Source organism: Numenius arquata, chromosome 2 (genome assembly GCF_964106895.1).
Source record: "Numenius arquata chromosome 2, bNumArq3.hap1.1, whole genome shotgun sequence".
NCBI lineage: Eukaryota > Metazoa > Chordata > Aves > Charadriiformes > Scolopacidae > Numenius > Numenius arquata.
Window position 1 is genome coordinate 41,953,291 of NC_133577.1, and position 18,725 is coordinate 41,972,015.

General features: G+C 43.2%; 1 protein-coding gene across 1 annotated transcript in view; it reads right to left on the reverse strand.

Moving 5' to 3' along the window:
* Positions 1 to 4,684, reverse strand: part of KCNH1 (potassium voltage-gated channel subfamily H member 1) — a 182,251-nt gene extending 177,567 nt beyond the window's left edge. The window contains exon 1 of the mRNA XM_074164863.1: positions 4,612 to 4,684. Coding sequence (XP_074020964.1) covers positions 4,612 to 4,684 — 73 coding nt within the window. The remainder of the gene's footprint in view (positions 1 to 4,611) is intronic.
* Positions 4,685 to 18,725: the final 14,041 nt, after the last annotated feature.

The window sequence follows — 18,725 nt, forward strand, 5'->3', positions numbered from 1 at the left end:
CACCAGGATGTGTGTTTACCAGCAGCACAAGGCTTCCGAGCTCATCGTCTGCAAATAATGAATTTTACCCAGTGTTGCTTGAAGATTCATTGAAAATTATGGAAATTTATGAACTGTCAGGAAATCAAACATATTCTATCAAAAGGAAACAGAAAAGTATACTCTACCCAAAAAGCGTGCTTGCTAATTTCAACAAAAGCAGTCCTGTTCTCAGTATGAAAATACTTTGTTGATGATGGATGCTATTTACCGAAAGTTGTTGCACTAGTGTGAGGTACCCCAGTGATGCCCAGGACCTGACTGCCCACGGCACATCACATATGGAGGAGTGACACAGAGCTTGCATTCATGTATGCATTCCCTACCAACATAACAGCTCAGCAGTCTGGAAGTGATTACATGCACAACACTTAAGAATAGTAAACCCTACCTTCAGGGAAGCACGTCTATACTGTTTCTGGACCCAAATGGCATTAGCAGCAGCCAGGTCTGCATCTCTATACCATGCTCACTGCTTTAGGTTTTGAAGGGAAAGCAGGCAGGGGCAGGTTGCAGCAGACACAGCACTGTCTGCAACCACTGTTTGCAAGCATTTTGTTCAAATGAACATTTTATTCAAGAGCAAAAGTATGAAAATAAAACTGGGTTTTCTTCTTCATTCTCTGTTAGTTTCCTCCACATTTCTCTCTGGCTGAACACAAAACCAGGCTTTTCCATTTCAGAGCTGTTTATAATGGAGTTAATTTCTCTCCTAGGTCTCAGGCAATGGTATAAGGTTAGCATGCCCAGGTTGCAGAATGTTTATTGTACTGGGACCTTATGGTCTCCAATGGAAGTAATGCCATACATCATGGAAATGTCTGTTATTCTCAGGACTTGTGTCTGAAGGTGCTTTTTCTTTCCACCTACAGGGAACTTGCTGCATTCTCCATCAAAGGGTGCAGGTTTGCTGCCATGCCTAGTGTCTCCTTAGGGTGTTGCCACGGGACTTAGTGAAAGCAAGATTAAATTCACGCAAGCTTTATGCCCTCTAACCTCCCCTTCTTTCAATCTCCTTGTTTTGTCAATAAATCAGAAAAGCATCTGTGACTTCCACTGAAATTACAAAGCCATGTAAATGCAGGGCTCATGTTCGCCATCCTTACACAAGCACAACTATCACGTACCTCAGTTAGAATTTTGACCAAAGGAGGACTGCAGAACCCATCTGGCATTTATGTAAACTGAAAATTATTTTTGCCTCCATTCATTGATAAAGCATTGGAAAATCACAAAGAATCAAAGAATCTCTATAACATACTCCACCATTTGAATTGGGTGCCTTGGCCATGAACCAAGATTATAACTGTTATTGTTATAGTCCTTGTATACTGTGGGTGTATTACATTACCCGAGAAAAAACATTAATATCACATTAGCAGTAACCATCAGGGGCTAGTGATTCTTTACATACTGCACTGTTTTACAGCACGGGCTCATTTTCTGTCCCATTGGGTGTTCTGCTCTTTAAATATTTCAATGCTTCAAACAATTTTTTGCCAACCAAGCACTACATACAACATTTATTTTTCTAGCACTGTGGCTAGTATAGAAACACAGCTTTTAAACATTAAACACAAGACAAGCAGGATTATGGTGTCCCTCATTTCAAAGAAGAGCCTTAAGTTCACACTTCATCCAAAAGGTCTTCTTGTGAGAAGAAATCAGAGGACCAGATGAGGTCTATGGATCTCAGTGGACAAGAGTAGATGAGTGGATTCTTTCCTGCGTGTGCTATTGTAAGGCCATCCTATCCCAGAGTGGGGCGAGAAATTCTCAATTCCTTTTTTACTCCAACATGTGGAGAAGAAATACTGTGCAGCTTTTGGCTGGCACTTAGTGCATGAGAACCTGTCTCAGTTGAAGTGCAACCTAAGAAGAAGCTCTTGTCTCTAATAACTCTAAAGGAGATGATTCAGACCAATGGAGTTTGAAGTGATTCTTGCTGCAGATGGTGTGATATAAACATAAGCAAAATACTAGCCCTAAAGGAAAAACGCTGAACTTGCATGCCTATGCACACTGCTATTACCTTTAGCCACTGAAGGTGCATCAGTTTACGAATCCCACATCTAATATGAAAGGCTGTTCAAACAACTACTTGTTAAACTGCTGGTAAAAAAAACGGTATAATTAGCGGTGTCCTCAGAGCAAGGATTCCAAAAGTGGTTACATGCCAATTACTTTGTTATTACCATACGGCCTCTTTCACTGAGTTAGCGTCCCCTGCCCCGAAATATAACACGTAGCGAGAATGTGCTTTCCTCAGTGCACCTGTGACTGTGGATGCATGTCTTATACAAGTACCTTTAAGTGAAGCACTTATTCAGTATCTGTTTCTGTTCTATGACCAAATTCCTCTCCTTTCAGAGGGAATCCTGACCAAATTAGGAAAATTCCTATATCTGTATCAACTCAATACCTGTTGGCACTACTTAACTTGCTTGCATGCGCCAGCCAACACAGTTTGACAACAAGCCCAGTGTTTATTTGGCAAATCCCAAATGGCCTAGATAGTTTCATTGCGGGTCATGTTACTACCCAGTCAAATGAAACCAAGAAGGGAGAGCCAAACCTCAAGCTTTATGCGCCCATTTAAGCATTCATCCTGTGGGCATCCCAAATCATCTCAAAGGCCAAGTAGGCAGGCCAAGACGAGACAGGCAACAAGGAACCGGCATGTTTCTATGCTGCCTCCACGCTGGCCAGCATAGCCCTGCCAGATGAGAAGAGAAAAAGAAGACTATCCTTGTCTCCTGAACAAGATGGAAGTTAGAAGAGGCTGATGGTCCCACATTAGCACTGATTCATATGGCATTCGTATGTGACAGCATCACATTTACAGCAAAGCTGGACTGGGTGCAGCAAAAACTAGAAAGCACATTACAGAAGAAATGGTCTTCTAAACCTGAGTCACTTCCCTAAGCTTCTCTAACATGTCTGAACTGTGCATCACTTCCTACCAGGCTTAATCTAAAAACTTGTATTGATTACAGCCCTCGGGACTTGCTGAGCATTTGGAAATGGAGTGCTGTCATTTTACCTGCTCTGTCTAGCACCACACTCCGTTAACACCTTCTTAATAATGGGGGAAGAGAGGAAGAAACAGAGCATAGCTTCTGCAGCATGACTCCCCCCATCTCCAAAGCTCAACTGATTTACTGCATCAAGGTTTTGGCACTGAAAGTCAAAAGAGAAAATTGTTTTTTAATGAAGAAAATAATCTACAAACTCAAGGCAGTTTTGAGAAAAGCCTTAGATAACTGGTATTGGAAGATTAGAGAAGCAGCCTGAATGTGATGAAACATTTCATTTTTTAAAAAAGAGGGCGAGATTCACTGTAAGAATGGCGAGTATTTTTTCAGGAATGCAGCTTCCAATCCCTTCCCTTCTATAGGAAAGTTGCAGAGGGAAACAACCCATAAAAAGAGCCTCAAAATTTTATGTGAAAATATGGTCTTATCAAAGGCTATTTCTTCAATAATAGTGCCTAATTGAAAAGAAAAAAAAAAAAAAGTCATTCTTTGGATAATTTGAGTTTTTAGCTGCTTATCAAGAGGGCTAATTGTCTTTGCCTTATCAGAACAAGCTGACTATATTTTTAATTAACACATCTTGTCTTCAAAAGGAGCTTGATCCTGCATATTCTCAATCATACTAGAAGTTCTTAGTCCCATAAGTAACCCCATTGAAGTCAATGGAAGCACAAAAAATGGCAGAACTTAGGTTCTTAGCTTTAAAAAAATGCACATGCCTAGGTTTAAACAAATACATAAACGTTTGCATGGTCTCACACTTACTGAGGGAGCAGCTTTTGGTAAGTCCCTAAGTGAAAGAATCTGGATAACATTAATGCATATTTGCATGCAATTGTGAAATTCGAGGCATTTTCCACTCCACAGTTTTCCAAGAGAAAGACCTGGTTACAGTGCACTAGGAAAAAAAATAATTGTCTTCCCTCAGCCCCCAAAACGGCAAACTCTCTCCTCACTTATGACAAACCTTCCCTTTCCACTCAGACTCGCAGCCCTCGCCGATCCCCCAGCACCGGGCTTTTCCCCTTTCCAGAGACCATCTTGAATCCCCGCACCGCCTCCCCGGCCCAAGCCGCCTTCCCCCCGGGGCACGCAGCCCCCGCCGATGGCGGGACCCCACCGGTGGCCCGACCCCCCCTTAACCTCCCCGGCACCCCCCGGGTCAGGCCCCGGCGCTGCCCCCGGTTCGCCCCTGGGGCGCGGATCCCGCCCCGCACCGGGCACAGCCCGGCTCTCCCCAGGCGCCCCGCCGTGCCGGCGCACCTGCAGCCGGAGCCCCGCCGGGAGCCGGCCGCCCCGCCGCCCGGGCCGGGGACTCTCCGCAGGACTTGGGCGGCGCAGCCGGCCGGCGGCACCGGCTTCGGCCCCGCCACCTGGATGCGCCGCTTCGGCGGAACCGCCTGGGAGCGGCCGGGGCACATCGCCCGGGGCTGCCCCCGCTAAGGAAGCGGCAGGCTGCTTCGCCCCGGTGAGGGCTCGCCTTCAGCCCCAGGGCGCGGGCGGCGGCGCCTCCCCGCCGCCCCGGTCCCCCGCTTACCGTTAGACCTTCGCACGATGTTCTCCAGAAACGTGTTCTGAGGCGCCACCAGCCCTCGCCTTCCCCCGGCCATAGCGGCCTCTTCGCGGCAGTGCGGACCCGGAGGCTTCGCTCAGGGCTCTGCCGCGCCGCTCCCCGCCCGCCCCATGCCTCCGCCGGGACCGGCAGGGCTGTGCGGCATCAGCCCTCCCGCCGCCTCCCGCGCACCGCGGCCACCGCCGCGCCGCCGCCGGACCGCCCCGCAGCGCCCCCTGCCGGCCGCCGCCGCCCCGCGCCGCCGCGCCGCAAGGCCGGTGCTGCAGCGCCATCGTCTGGGCGCGGCGCGGTGCTCGCTGAGGGGAGGCCGGCCCGGGCGCTCGCGGCGGGGCAACGGAGCCCGCCCCGGGAGCTCAGGGCGGCGAGCCGGCACCGGCACCGCTCACGGCTGCGCCTCAGCGGGAAACCTTGCGGCGGGCGAGCGGGCGGAGGGGGGCGAGCGAGGGGCCGGCGGGCCCAACGGCGGCCGAGCCTGAGAGGGCTCTGCCCGCTCCCCTTCACCCACCCGGCGGGCCCTCACTGGTGGTCCCGGGGGTGTTGAGAAACTCGGAGCGGTTTCAAACCGCACACAGACTGGCCGGGGCGGCGGGAGTTACCTTCGTCTGCCGGGAGGGGCCGCTGCCTCCCGCCCCGGGCGGGACGACGCCGCCAGACACCGGAGGCTTCGCGCTGAGCCCCCAGCCCCGGGCGGCTGCCGGGGCTCCCCCGGTGCTACCGCCCCGGCCGGTGTCTCACGCTTCGCTGTGATCATTAGCTACTTAGTACTATGTGGCCAAACTGATTAACAGCTCAGTGGAAGCGGCGAGATAAACTGTTTAAATATAACCTTTGACAGGCCTCGCGCTCTTTGAAATATTTAATTTGCAGCGGGTTTTCATTGGGGGATAAAACGACTTTGCTCTTCCCCCCTTACCACTCTATCAGGAAATGGAAAATACTCAGATCTTCTTAATTTAAAAGGCAGATTTTCTTGCTGGCGTTGGCACTTACTTGCTGTAACGCCTCGTTAAGCACAGCGCATTGAGGCCCCCCGCATCTCAGGGTATGTTCAAGACACGAGCGTGCTTCCATACATCGGGGCAAAAGCCGTGTCCCACAACACAAGTGAATATGACACGACAAAGACGATGGGCAACGTCACTCCGGCTTTTCAAGCATTTTTCATGGAATTCTGCCACTGCCCAGCTAACCCTCGCCCAGGTAATGCCATGGGAGCCACTTTTAAACCCATTGTGAACCATATTCCGGCCGTCCCTGGCTTTGCTGCCAAAGAGAGGCAGGCCAGGAGAGAACAATCAAGCACCTGAAGTTGCAAAAAGGCCACTGATTCTCCCCGAAATGTTGTTGGATTGTGAAAAAAAATCCCATGGAAGCATTTACGTGCGCCTTTACACATCTAAATCTATCCCCAACAACTGTGTATAGGAAAGGGCTCAGGTTGTTTAGCTCCTGCTAGCTTCAGCAGCACAGACCAGACCTGAAGAGATCTTAAACTCTCTGGCAATTTCCCCAGAAAAATTGTAACTGTAACCTTTGACACTGAATTTATACAACTGCTAACAACCAGGAGTGAGGTTTTGAAAAAACAGGGTCTGGAAGACTGTTTCATTATTCCTCTAAGCCACTGTGCCAGAGGGCTAGGTAAGTGCCGGCTGTCCGAGCTTCTGCTGGGCTCTGCAGGAATATCTGTGAGTTGGAGACATCTGGCAGCTGGCAGACATTGCAGAAACTTCGAGGCTTTTAAAGAATAAAAAAAAGATTTTAAACGGAATCAGCAAGTACACAGAAGTGGGAGCAAGGGGACACAGAATAAGAAAGAAAATCTGTATTTCTTCTGGAACTCCATGAAGTGTGGGCTGGCTGCAGTTAGCGTTGCATTGTGTGGTCCAGTCTCCAATTATCTAACTCTGATTATCTGATTTTTCAGGGCATCATGCTTAATCATACAAGCTCCATGTCAAAGATTCCATTTTAGCTAGGCTGGGTTTACACCTATCTTGTAACATTGCAAATGAATAAAATGTTATAGCAGATTAAAGATTTCTCCTTTTTTTTTCCTACTTCCTTTAGACTTTTTCCCCACTGCCCTGCTGGTGATAGGAGTTTTTCACCACTACTGCAGGGGGACACTGTGTTAACGTTTCACTGTGGTTATTTTGAATTCTATACTCATTTTCTTGCCATTACTGGTAAATTTTCCAAATGATAGAAAGCTGGAAGCAAAGGCCCACTTGAAGCAGCGCACGTACACTGTCTGACTTCATTATTAGATGGTTGCCTCTCTCCAGCTATCAATTTTTTGGAAAGTTGAAAACTGGAATTTCTTCATTTGCTTGATTGCTAAAGCCTCACGGACAGAACTTAATACCCAACACTTCCACTTAAGGCCATAAAAGGTCATAGTTTGCTACAGAGGATATTCAACTGTATTCTATTATGCTGCTCTTTCAGCCTGTTGTTTTTCCCTAGAACAGGCCCTAGGTCAGGACTTGTAGTAGCACCCCAGTGACCGTCCCTTGTCTGCAGAGCCTTAACCTACTGTTCCACAGTCACTCTGAGCAGCAGCTGCTGCTGCAAAAAGGACAGATTTGCCTTCATCTAAGCTGTGCATATTTGTCACCCCACTTGAATTGAAAACCAGCCTGAAAAGAAACCCAGCACTGGTGGTGAATGAGGAAAGGCAGCTGAAACACCTCCCTTTTTGGCAGCAGTCTGTATTTACGCCAACCCATTTACTAGCATGACCGTGACTTCCAGTGTTGATACACACAAACATGTTGAAAACTCTATCATCAATAAAAACATTAGTTCCAGACACTAATTTGTGGGAATGTCATTAAACCCCATGGCATCTATGAAATAAAAATGTTGGAACAGGACAGAGCTCATTTCTTTCATCTTGTCACAAGGTTCCCCCCTGAGAGATACTACTGTAACTTCCCTCAAAAACTCCCCCGTAGTCAGCCACACAGCGTCTCTAGGTAATCTGTTCCAACATCCAACAAATCTCATAAGAGAGCTTTCCCTAAAATACTGCCAAGTCATCTGCAGCTGGTCTTTAAAGCTAGTAAAAACTCTTTCTTCTGCAGGCACAAAAATCGCCAACCCTTCACGCACTTGAAAACTTGGGGCAGGGCTACTGCGATGCCCTCTGTCCGCTCGCTCTCGCCGCCTTTTGGTCTGAACACACCCAGCTCTTCCCAAGCTGCACAAGACTTGCTGTTAGACTCTCTCAGTGCTTTGGGGCTTCTCACTTTCACACCATCCCATCGGTAAAGAAACGCAGTAGGTAGGGAAGCCTCATATGCTTAAAATTTAATTAATTTCTATTGAAAAGTACCGTTGTTCTTCAAGGCCTTTTTGATTTCTACCCGTTTTTCACACTGCCTTTTGTTCTTTGTTGAAAAAGTAAACTGTCAAAAAATAGAGTTATAACAAACTACCACCAAGCCTGAAAATAAAAAGAACAAGCAATCTTTAAAGTGAGTTCCATTTGTATACTAACATATGGTTTTTGCTAACCTGTCAAAATAAAATACATTCATTTATAGCATAACAAATTAAAGAAGGTAATGCAGAAGTTACTTTGCCATACAGACGCTAAACACAAAAGGAAATTCTGAATCCAAATTAAGATGGAAAAAACAATGATAATTTTATTTATATTGGTTTTTTTACATTGAAATCAATAAAGCAGTTATTATTCTAGAAATTCTTATCCCCAGAAGTCTGCAGGCTAAGGCCGCCATCTGAGTACACACATACATGAATACTTAGTTGCTTGTGATTAACATTATTTGTTGTCTTACGGAAAAAGCAATGAGAAAGAAACAAAAGTTAGACCTTAAAACTAAGGCAAGTCCATAGATGAACAAGTACGTGCATGTCTATCAAAAGGAAAGAATTTGGGAAAACACTTGTGCATATTCCTGAAACCGTTCAATTTATTACTACAACTAATTTTAACCAAAATGCTCCAGATGTTGGCAAAGTTCAGCCTGAGTTCCTAAAGGTCCAATTATTTCTGCAGCCTAAAGTCAAATGAAACTTTTAACTCAAAGAAATATCCAGTTGCACAGCAGATTGTAGATGTAGATGTAGATTGTAGAGTTGAGAAATTTTAGTATTTCCAACTAGCCATAACAAATTTGTCAAAAAATATACATAGACATTTTTCCAGTTTTGGAACTACTGAATTTTCTCCAGACTTTTTATGGGTAACAAATATGGAAAAATAAAAAATCCTATGTTCTGAATGGAAGAAAAAGAATCTCAAAATAAAACTGATGAGAGTACACAGCCAGACTTTTATTTATACATCTAACATTTGGAGTGTGGGCTAACAGGGAAGAACTGTTCCTTCTTAGAACAGCTCAAAAGGGCATAGAAAAAAAAAATTCCCCATTTGGACAGCATGTCCATCTCCATTTATTTCAACAAGAGGTGGCATGCTGGCCTTCCAGATTTAGAAAAGAAAAAAAAAAAAAGAAAAAAATACAAAAAAAAAACCAAAAACAAACAAAAAAACCCACAAAAAAACCACAACTCAACACAAAAAAGTCCCCACAGACCCCAATTAGGACATCAGCTACTATCACCATTTTCCTCACTGCAGGCATCTCTATTCAGCCCTCTCGATTCAACCCTGCCCTGCCCATGGTGTCTCTCAGTCCCAAAGCAGAGGCAGTGACCCACTGAAGTGTTATTACCCAGAGGAGGAAAAGAAATTAACCACAGTTTCTTTGGTTCCAGGTCTGGTAGGTTTTTTGTTAACATTTTTATTGTGTACTTCAGTTGGCTTCATTTCTCCTGTGTCTGGGTCAATATAAAACAAGGCAAACTGAAGCAACTTGGGTGCAGCTTGCTCTAATTCTAACAGAATGCAGGGGACCCCACTAAGTAATTTTAATAAGTATTTTTATATCTGTGCCCTGTCCAGAGCAAGCCTAGGAACCCATAGTTCTGGGTGACAGTTTTTGTTAAGCAGCAAGGAGCACTGCAGGCTGTATTACTGTGTTAAGTTACTGACTGCATTTTCCTCTCTCAACTGTGGTCCAGTAGTCACTGATTTAACAATATGAAAAAGCTACTTTTAATCCTACATTTTCATAATATGCTGTACAAAGAACAAAAACTAGCTGGTTTAGGCCCAGAGTCAGAAAAGTAACTCCTAGTTAGGAATATGCTTGCGCTAGCTAGTAGGTCTTCCATCTCTTTTTTTTTTTTTCTTCCTACTTTGGCCCTAAAACACCCCTTTTTAGCCACTGCCATTGATGTAAACCATGTGATTAGCTTGCTGAACAAACCTTGGATTCTACTGTACAGCAGTTTCCAAGAATGAAATAATACAAAGAAGAATCCCTAAATAACATGGAGTCAGACTTCCCGAATTATAATGTATAGCCTAACTCTCTAGTTTAATTTAAAAAGCAGAACAGTCCTAAAAACCTCATTGCTTGTTCTCTGGACAGAAGCATCCTACCTGTAAAGTTGACAGCAGTGATGACAGCTCTAGTGCCTCTTTCACAGTAACCTCTCCAAGAAACATACCTCAAAAAGTACCCAGTATAAAACTACACTCAACACAGGGAATAAGTTTCTTGCACAGGGTTTGTATTTCATAGCTTTTGCCTTACACGTGCTCAGAATTCCTGTTTTGGAGTTACGTATTTTATAAAGTTGATCTCTTACCTCACAACTTCACTGACCATATCTGCTGCTTGTATGATTTCAATTTTAGGTTTGTCAACAGACAGAAAACACGACCCTGTTCTTAAAAAAAAAAAAAAAAAAAAAAAACTAAAACAGGGAAGGGGGAAAAAAAGCAAACCAAACTCTTCTCACTTCATTTCAAAGTTTTACTGAGTCTAACATTTCATCGTGTATTTCCCACTTACTGATCTTCCTGTCAACACGCTGGATTACTTGCAGTATTTGCTTTCTCTGCAGACAGAACTTTGTTGCATTCTTTGACAGTGGGAGGGATACGCAGAAGTAGCCAAAAAACTCATGAGCACAAATCTAGAAAGAAAGAAAAAGAAAAAAGGAAAAAACACCAACCACTTTGTAACTAGCTTAGTACTGACATTTTTTAAAATTTAAAATGTAAATATAGTGATCACCGATTTTCTCATTCTAACACCTCTTACTGTTATCTTCCGCAGTTGCACTGAGCAAAACCCCTCATTTTCGAAGTTTGATCTTACCTTAATAGCATTTTTCTCAGGACCTTCGTGGGCAGTGGTCTCATATCTAGTCCTAGTGACAAATATCACATGACCCTAAAGTCTGACAGGCCACTGATTTTTGTAAACACTTGAATACCTGCTGAGGGCTTTTTATGCCTTTTCTAATTTTGGTTAATTTTTTTTACAATATATTCAGCTCAGGCACTGCTAGTTACAATGTTTATAAGGAGCTCACATTTTACACGTTTATAAGGAGCTCACAAGATGTTCAGTTATGAATATAGATGCTCTATGAAACTCAAAGTGTTTAAAAAAATAGAAGAGGATTCCTTTTTGTGCTTCCATTGACTACTGTGAAGCAAAAAACTGCTGCCAGTTAATTGACACAAAAGTTTCTATGTAAAGTCACACAGAACAGTGAAATATCAGGACATTCTTTAAAAAAGATGCACCATAATATCCAAACCTATCTCCAGCCACCCAACCAAAATACAGTGTATAGCACAAAGGAAGACGAAGTTAGGGAAGGCTTGGTTGCGGTGGGACACAGGCTTGTCAGAAGTGAACGTTTATGCATGAAACACCAGCAGAAGCATCATCTATCAAAGACACCTTTGGCAGTTCTGCAGTATCAGTAGGGAGTGGAGCTCCAGCATCAGGCTTGGAGCGCAACCTGAAACCTCACCTTCAGTATAAGAGTATTTAATACATTGGTTGAGTTTTGGTTTTCACTCCTGGTGAAAATACTCTGGCAGAAATACTGTGAACTGCTGAATCTTCCCAAGGAGAATTTTCCTAGTGTAGACTGACCCTTTATGTCCATACCCTCAAATGCAAGATTGTGGATTTCAGTTTTATATTTATGTAGTTTTTATCTGCCTCAGACAGGAGAAGAGAGACTTATCACTCCTGAAAGCATTACATAACACAACCTGAAGAGCCAGACACATTGATTTGTTCATTGAGTTGGGGCTTTTTAACAGAACAGACTTAAGAGAACCATTTGTACACATAGAAAAATCCAGTGAAATGGTATTATAATAACAATTTCCATGTGGGAAAATAAATCTTAAACACTTTTCAGAAAAATTAACAATTATATTTTTATTGCTTGCAACTCCATCTTAGAGATATTCTCAAAACAGAACTTCTACTGATCCTTCCTAAACTGCATACTTGAACTGTGGATCATTACATCAGCCAAACAATAGTTACAGTAGGAAAAGATATGACACTTGAACAGCAATAATGTTCTGGTATCTGCACAGTTCAGCCACACAGACCTCCAAAATCCAGCATAGTTCCCTAACACAGGAATTTCTAAGAAACAGTATATACTTTTCTATAGAAATCATGAGATGGAAAACAAAAATACAAACTCTTCTAATACCTCAGGAACCTTCTTTTGGTCATACACAGTCAGTGTTACTTTCCACTTTACACCTCCCCTGCCCTTAAACCACAAGAAGTCAGGTATGATAAACTATAGAGAACAAAATTTAGCAGGTGCCAGTATGTCGAAGCATAAAGTGTTATTACAGTGCAAGGCCCAAGACATGCAGCAAAACAAGCTGCCGCTACTGGTTACTACACCACTCTTTATCCTTTTTTTCACATGCAAAGATGTATCACCTTCCTCAAAGGAGATGCTTAATACTACTACCTTTAATTCTTTCAAATCCCTCAAGATTACTCCTACAATGACACTGTGTCACTTAAATGGATGGGAAGTACAGGGTTATAGTAATTTGACCTGGTTTGTTCACATTAACATATTACTGTTGTTTCCCTTATTCTCCCTTGGTTTTCCTAATGTTGGTTACACACAGACTGGACCCTCATTAAACAGTAAACTGTTGGGGCAAGGTTATCTCTTTTCAGGATTAGGCACAAAACATAGTAACGTACAAGAGCATTTTGTTTGTTTTTTTTTTTTTTTTTATTCTGGTATGTGTTAAAGGACATTTCTCTCAAGGAAGTGAGTGTTTGGTACTATTAACTGCAAGAAAATTTTGCACAGTATGTTCCTTTCATAATAGGAGGGCAGATAAACATCATTAACTCACAGCAAATGGTCACCTCTTCAGGTACAACAGCAATGGACAACCTGACGAGAAAGAATAAAGCACAAGTTTAGCACACATTTCACTGAGTGCATGAAATCAAAGCAGTTGTTTTGCTTTACATTTTAAATAACCAAACTAACACAGAAAATCCAAATGCCATGTAGGAGAAGTAAAATTACATTTCTTGCGGAAGTCCAACAGCTTTAAGTATCAATTAGGTGAGCTCTGCTTTCCACTGAACAGTCCTATGAAAAGTAGGTTAGGTAACTATATGCGGAAGACAGGACAAAGTAAAAGCACAGTAGCTTAACAAAACAATTATAATGCCTTTTTTTTTCTTTCCTGTGGGAAATAACTGGCCCTAAACCCAAATTATTTGTAAAGAGATGCCACCACTTCAGCCACATACACGAGCTATTCATATACAGATTGAGATACTTCACTGACAATACTGAATGCAAGTGTTATGATTCAAAGACATACTGCCAGCTGTTACCAAAATTTACTTTGAAGTAGATAGGGACAAACATAAGTAGTCAAATGATGTCTGTAAACTGACTTTCTGAAATGACCTGTTGTCCCAAGTTGCCTACGTAACATAAGGCTAAAACAGCTAAACTCAAGCTTTTCCCACAGTGTGTCATAATAATCAACTGGACACAGAGCCCTAAAGAGGGCTCTTTGTTGAAATTCTGCAAATGGTACAGCTTGCCAAATATTTAGGTTAAGTGTAGAGAAATTAAATAATGAGATTGAAAGGGCTGCTCAGGAACACCTGTCCCTTCTGTCAAGAAAAAGAGGATATTTTAAAATCTTCCATTTTCTTTTAGAAGAAACAAAAAATTGTCATACAGTGTCAGCGGAACTCACTGCTATAGAAAGTTACTGAATCAAGAACCTATAAATACGTAAGGATGGAACAGATATTTTCATAACACATCTAAAGGAATCAAAATTATAATAAGCTTTACACTTCAGAACTTCAATAAATCTTTACAAGACCAAGAATAGCTTCTTGCCAAGACAGAATGGAGATTATGGCATCTGCCCGAAAATGAGTTCCTCTGTAGACTTTGCTGTTCGTAACTGTCAGGATCAAAGTGCTGAGCAAGATGGATGTTAGTACTAACCCATTACGCTACTTTTGGGATAAGCCTTCCTACAGTGCAACAAACCATTTCAAAATACTATTTTTAACAGAGTACCAAGTCCTAAAATTCCCAGCTTCATTCAACGTATCAACCACCAACACTGTATAAAACAGCCTAAGTCAAGTTCTGGCAAAGGTTTCAGAAGAGCATGATTTGATCAGCTGGTGGGAGGTGAAACAACGACAGAAAAGTGTTTACAACTGCTGAAGTTCTTAGACTTCTCAAAGAAAATACAACATGATTTTCTCCATTTCCCAAGAATAAGTTACTGACTGTCCTTATACAGTCTGCACTCTATGATGCTAACTAAACTGCAAAAGAATTCCATAGGGATTTGGACAGCAGATAATTCTTAAAGCCTACAACTGGAAAACAGTACTACAAAAATAAAGCAAACAAAGAAAAAAAATCTCAAGTCTCAAGTGGGGAATATTAACAGCAGCAAGTCACTTAGCAAATGTTTTATTGTTGCATTTCACAGACCAGTTATAGAACAAATTTTCTACCTTAACACAACATTAATACTAGAATTCAGAAATACTAATAAGTGCCCAGCTTGAGACCAATGGTCTGACCTTCCAGAGCTGTAGAAAATCCATGACTGTGCTCATCTTCTACTGGTTCCACTAAAACATGGAGTCTTTGGAAAATTCAAGAATATTGAATGGACCACAGCAAGCACCATCAGTCTGAAAGAACTAATAAATCTCACCCTGTCCACTCTAAGCCTCCCACTTACCATCCAGCAGGCCAAGTTGTGTTTAATATAAACGAAACACACTACTTGACAGATGACACCTATATATTTTCCAGCAAAGGAGTGAACAGACTCCAAGCAGTGTAATTTATCTTAAATTACCTTGATTCCAGACATGTTTTTCTTAATGTGTTTATGAAGACAAAGAGCATACTTTTCTTTATGAAACATTCATACCAAAGGAAATTATAAATCTCCACATTGAAGCACAAGTTTCCAGGCTGGATATTGCTAAAGGGGCTCATGGTCATCCCATTTTCTCTGTGTTTCACACAAAACATGTTATACATTTGTAATTTTTCTGAAGAAGCAACAAGAATTCATTTGAACTGTTTCTAAAAAGACACAAACTTTAAATGGTATAAAGTGACATTCCCAAGCCTGGGAACTGCCAAAATGCTCTTTCAAAAAAAACCAACAACCAAACACAACTTTCACCATAAGATAAAAAGCCCAAGCATGTGATCTGCAGCACTTTTATGAGCTAGAAATGTCATAGGTGAGATGGACATTATATACAAGAAAGACATTGAGGTGCTGAAGCTCATCCAAAGAAGTGCAACAAAGCTGGTGAGGGGTCTAGAGCACAAGTCTTATGAGGAGCAGCTGAGGGAACTGGGGTTGTTCAGCCTGGAGAAAAGGAAGCTGAGGGGAGACCTTATCGCCCTTTGCAACTACCTGAAAGAAGGCTGTAGCGAGTTGGGGGTCTCAATCTCTTCTCCCAAGTAACAGGCCATAGGACAAGAGGAAATGGCCTCAAGTTGCACCAGGGGAGGTTTAAATTGGAAACTAGGAAAAATTTATTCTCAGAAAGGTTTGTCAAGCACTGGAACAGGCCACTCAGAGAAGTGGTTGAGTCACCATCTCTGGAGGTATTTAAAAGGCAGGTAGATATTGTGCTTAGGACATGGTTTAGTGGTGAAATTGGCAGTGCTAGGTTAACAGTTGGACTTGATGATTTTAAGGGTCTTTTCCGACCTAAACAATTCTATAGTAATATGGGCATATGAAAACATCTAGTGTTTTAAGAAATTATTTTGTTCTGAATAAACAGTCTTTGCTTTCCCATAGCTCACCACCCGAGAGTTAATACTATCATTATCCCTCACTGCAAGGTCATAATAATAAATTGCAAGAGTCCACAGTCTAAGAGCCTGATTTTAAGCAATGAATTCCAAGAACCTGTTCTAAGAAAGATAACTGCAAGAGGCCTCAAATCTGCATGGAACAACCTCAGAAGCCATGTGAGTTTGAAGCTCATTTAATTCGTGGATAGTGGAAGCTCTTTCCCTTTGAGCTTCTATTTCTACTAAAGCCTTTTAGCAACTCTGTTAAAAAAAAAGAAGCAAATGCTCCACCTCACCTGTTTGCAACCTCTCCATCCCTTAATTCCCTTCCTCTCTGTTGCAATCCACTTTGCACTCCAGCAATCCCTCCCCTCCTGCCCAAACACAAATTTCCCCCCTGAATCTATGACTTTGGGAAGTAATTTTTAAGAAGAAATGCATTGCCTCCAAGAACGAAAAACTGCCGGGCTCATAAAAAAAAAAAATCTTTAGACTGGCCCAAATCGTACCTTCTGAATATACTGGTTACTTTGCTGTCCTCTGGGGTTTATGTTTATGTTTAGAAAGAAAAATTGAGAATAAGGATATATATGGTATTATTATAAGCTAATTCCTTATATGTAGTTTCTATAACAAATGCAGGACCAACCTGAGAAACAGTCTACTTTAGTGTACAACATCTAATTCAGGAGCACCCAGATACTCAATGTGACTGAGGAACCTCACTGCACCCAGTTGCTACTATTTCAGTGCTTGACTTAGTGAACCTATGTTCTTTTAATGTAACCTCTGAAATGCAGTTTTAACAGTAGCCACACGAATAACAGAAGCAAAAAGGGGCAAGCTCTTCAGACAATTCTCCTTCCAACCATACTGACAATAAATCTTTCTTCCTTCCAGGGGATCACCTTCACAGCACTTGTAACAGTTTAGCATTCCCAAAAGCTGTTATAGCTTACTAAAATTTTCAGTGGCTTTATCAGTTTAGAGAACTGACAGACATATGCAGTCATAATGCTGCACGTACGCCCAAACCTCACATCCTTAGAAAATAAAGCTAAAAAGCCTCAAATATTCAGTTTTAGGAGAACTAAAATAACAAAGCCCAATTTCCTGCAAGTTTTCTTATTGATTTTGTGTCAGAGAATTGCAAACATTGGTTGAAGATCTTCCTGTGTTTCTGGTTTTTTTGAGTGCTTTCTCTTATGTGAATTCTTTTGTGTACATTAAAATGTGAGATCGCATTGCAGCTTTTTTTCCCCTCAATTGTTGAGGCACTTGCAGGTAGCCAACCACCTTTGCTTCTACCTTTGCCTTACTAGACTTTCTTTCCAACTCTTGGAAAGAGAGAACAACAAGAATACAGGAGTCAGAGCTTGTTTTCTCCCATTTTTAATGGTCAGCTGCCAAAAGCTGTCGCAAAGATGGTTCTTCAAAGACCACGATATTCCCAGAGCAAAAAGAATGTTGACAGTATTTTTCTGCCATATTCTAGGAAGCACATGTAAATCAGAAATTTTTTCAAAAGTATAGAATTTGACCATATTGGGCTAACTTCAAGACAAGTATGTCTTGAAGTGGCAGCACCCTGCAAACATAGTAAACTGCATCATGTTACAATCCTACTGTAAAGCACTAGGGACACTTAGTAGTCACAAGGAGGGACACAAGTAGTCATCTTTCCTTAATCTCACCATAAGAAAGCGGCTGTGCCATTCTAGATAACGCTCTTAAATCAACTTGGGGCAGGGAGCTGCCAGTGCAAAGTTTGGGAAGAATGGCTGAGATGTGACAAAGATTGTGTCAGACAGTCTTAGCTGGAACGTGAGACTTGACAACAACATATAGTAATGATAATTTAACAGCTATGTTTATACTTTTTTCCATATATCAGGCAACTAGATTGCCAAACTATCACTCCATCATTAAACATATCCTTAAGACATACTTAAAGTACAGCCACAATGACATTAAATGTATTTGGACAGAAGCAAAACCTGACTAACGCATCTCCAGATTAAGTAACAAGACTCTTACCCTGTCTGTAATTCAACTTCTAACCAGAGCCAATCTCAGCCTTTTTTTTTTTTTCCCCTCTTAAAACCTGGATATTTTGATATGAAGTGGATGGTGTCACCTGAACACTTGGTAACACACTGGGATTAGGCTAAATAAATACATATAAATAAATAATTTGGCGCATTTAGAAAGACAAATCAGCACCGTTTCACACACGCCCCGCAGCGCCTGGAACCACCTGCAACGCCGCCCGTTTTCTGATGCCGGCTTCCCTGTGTCCTCAATCCCCTCAGCCTGACTTGATCCCTGCTTTGAAGCGCTTCCCCAAAGGCCGCGGCTCAGAAGGCAGCCCCGCCGGCCGGCCCGCTCACCGCGCCGGCCGCGGCCGCCATCGCCTTCCACAGCCAGAGCCCCGCCCCGGCCGCAAGGTGACCGCCCTCCGGCCCCGCTCCCCTCAGGCCCTGCTCCACCACCCCAGCCTCACCCGGGCGCTGCCCCACCGCCGAGCCCCCGCCCGCGCCCCCGCCTCTCCCGCGCAGCCCCTTCGCTGCGGCTGCGGCCACGGCCGCCCGGCACCTCCCGCCCCTCACCGCGGTCTACACCACCCCTCCCGACCAGGATCCTTGCGCCGCCGGGGGAAATAGTCCCCTCTCCCCTCCGCCCTCGCCCGCCGGGGGAACCCCGCGGCGCTCCGGAGAGGCCCCGATATCGGCGCGGAGGAAAGATTGCTCCGCCACGCCGCCGGGGCTCTGCCGGTTATCCCCGCCCCCTCGGCTAGATCCGGCCGGGCCGGCGCGGAGGGATTCCCGGTGGCTGCGCGAAGCCGGGGG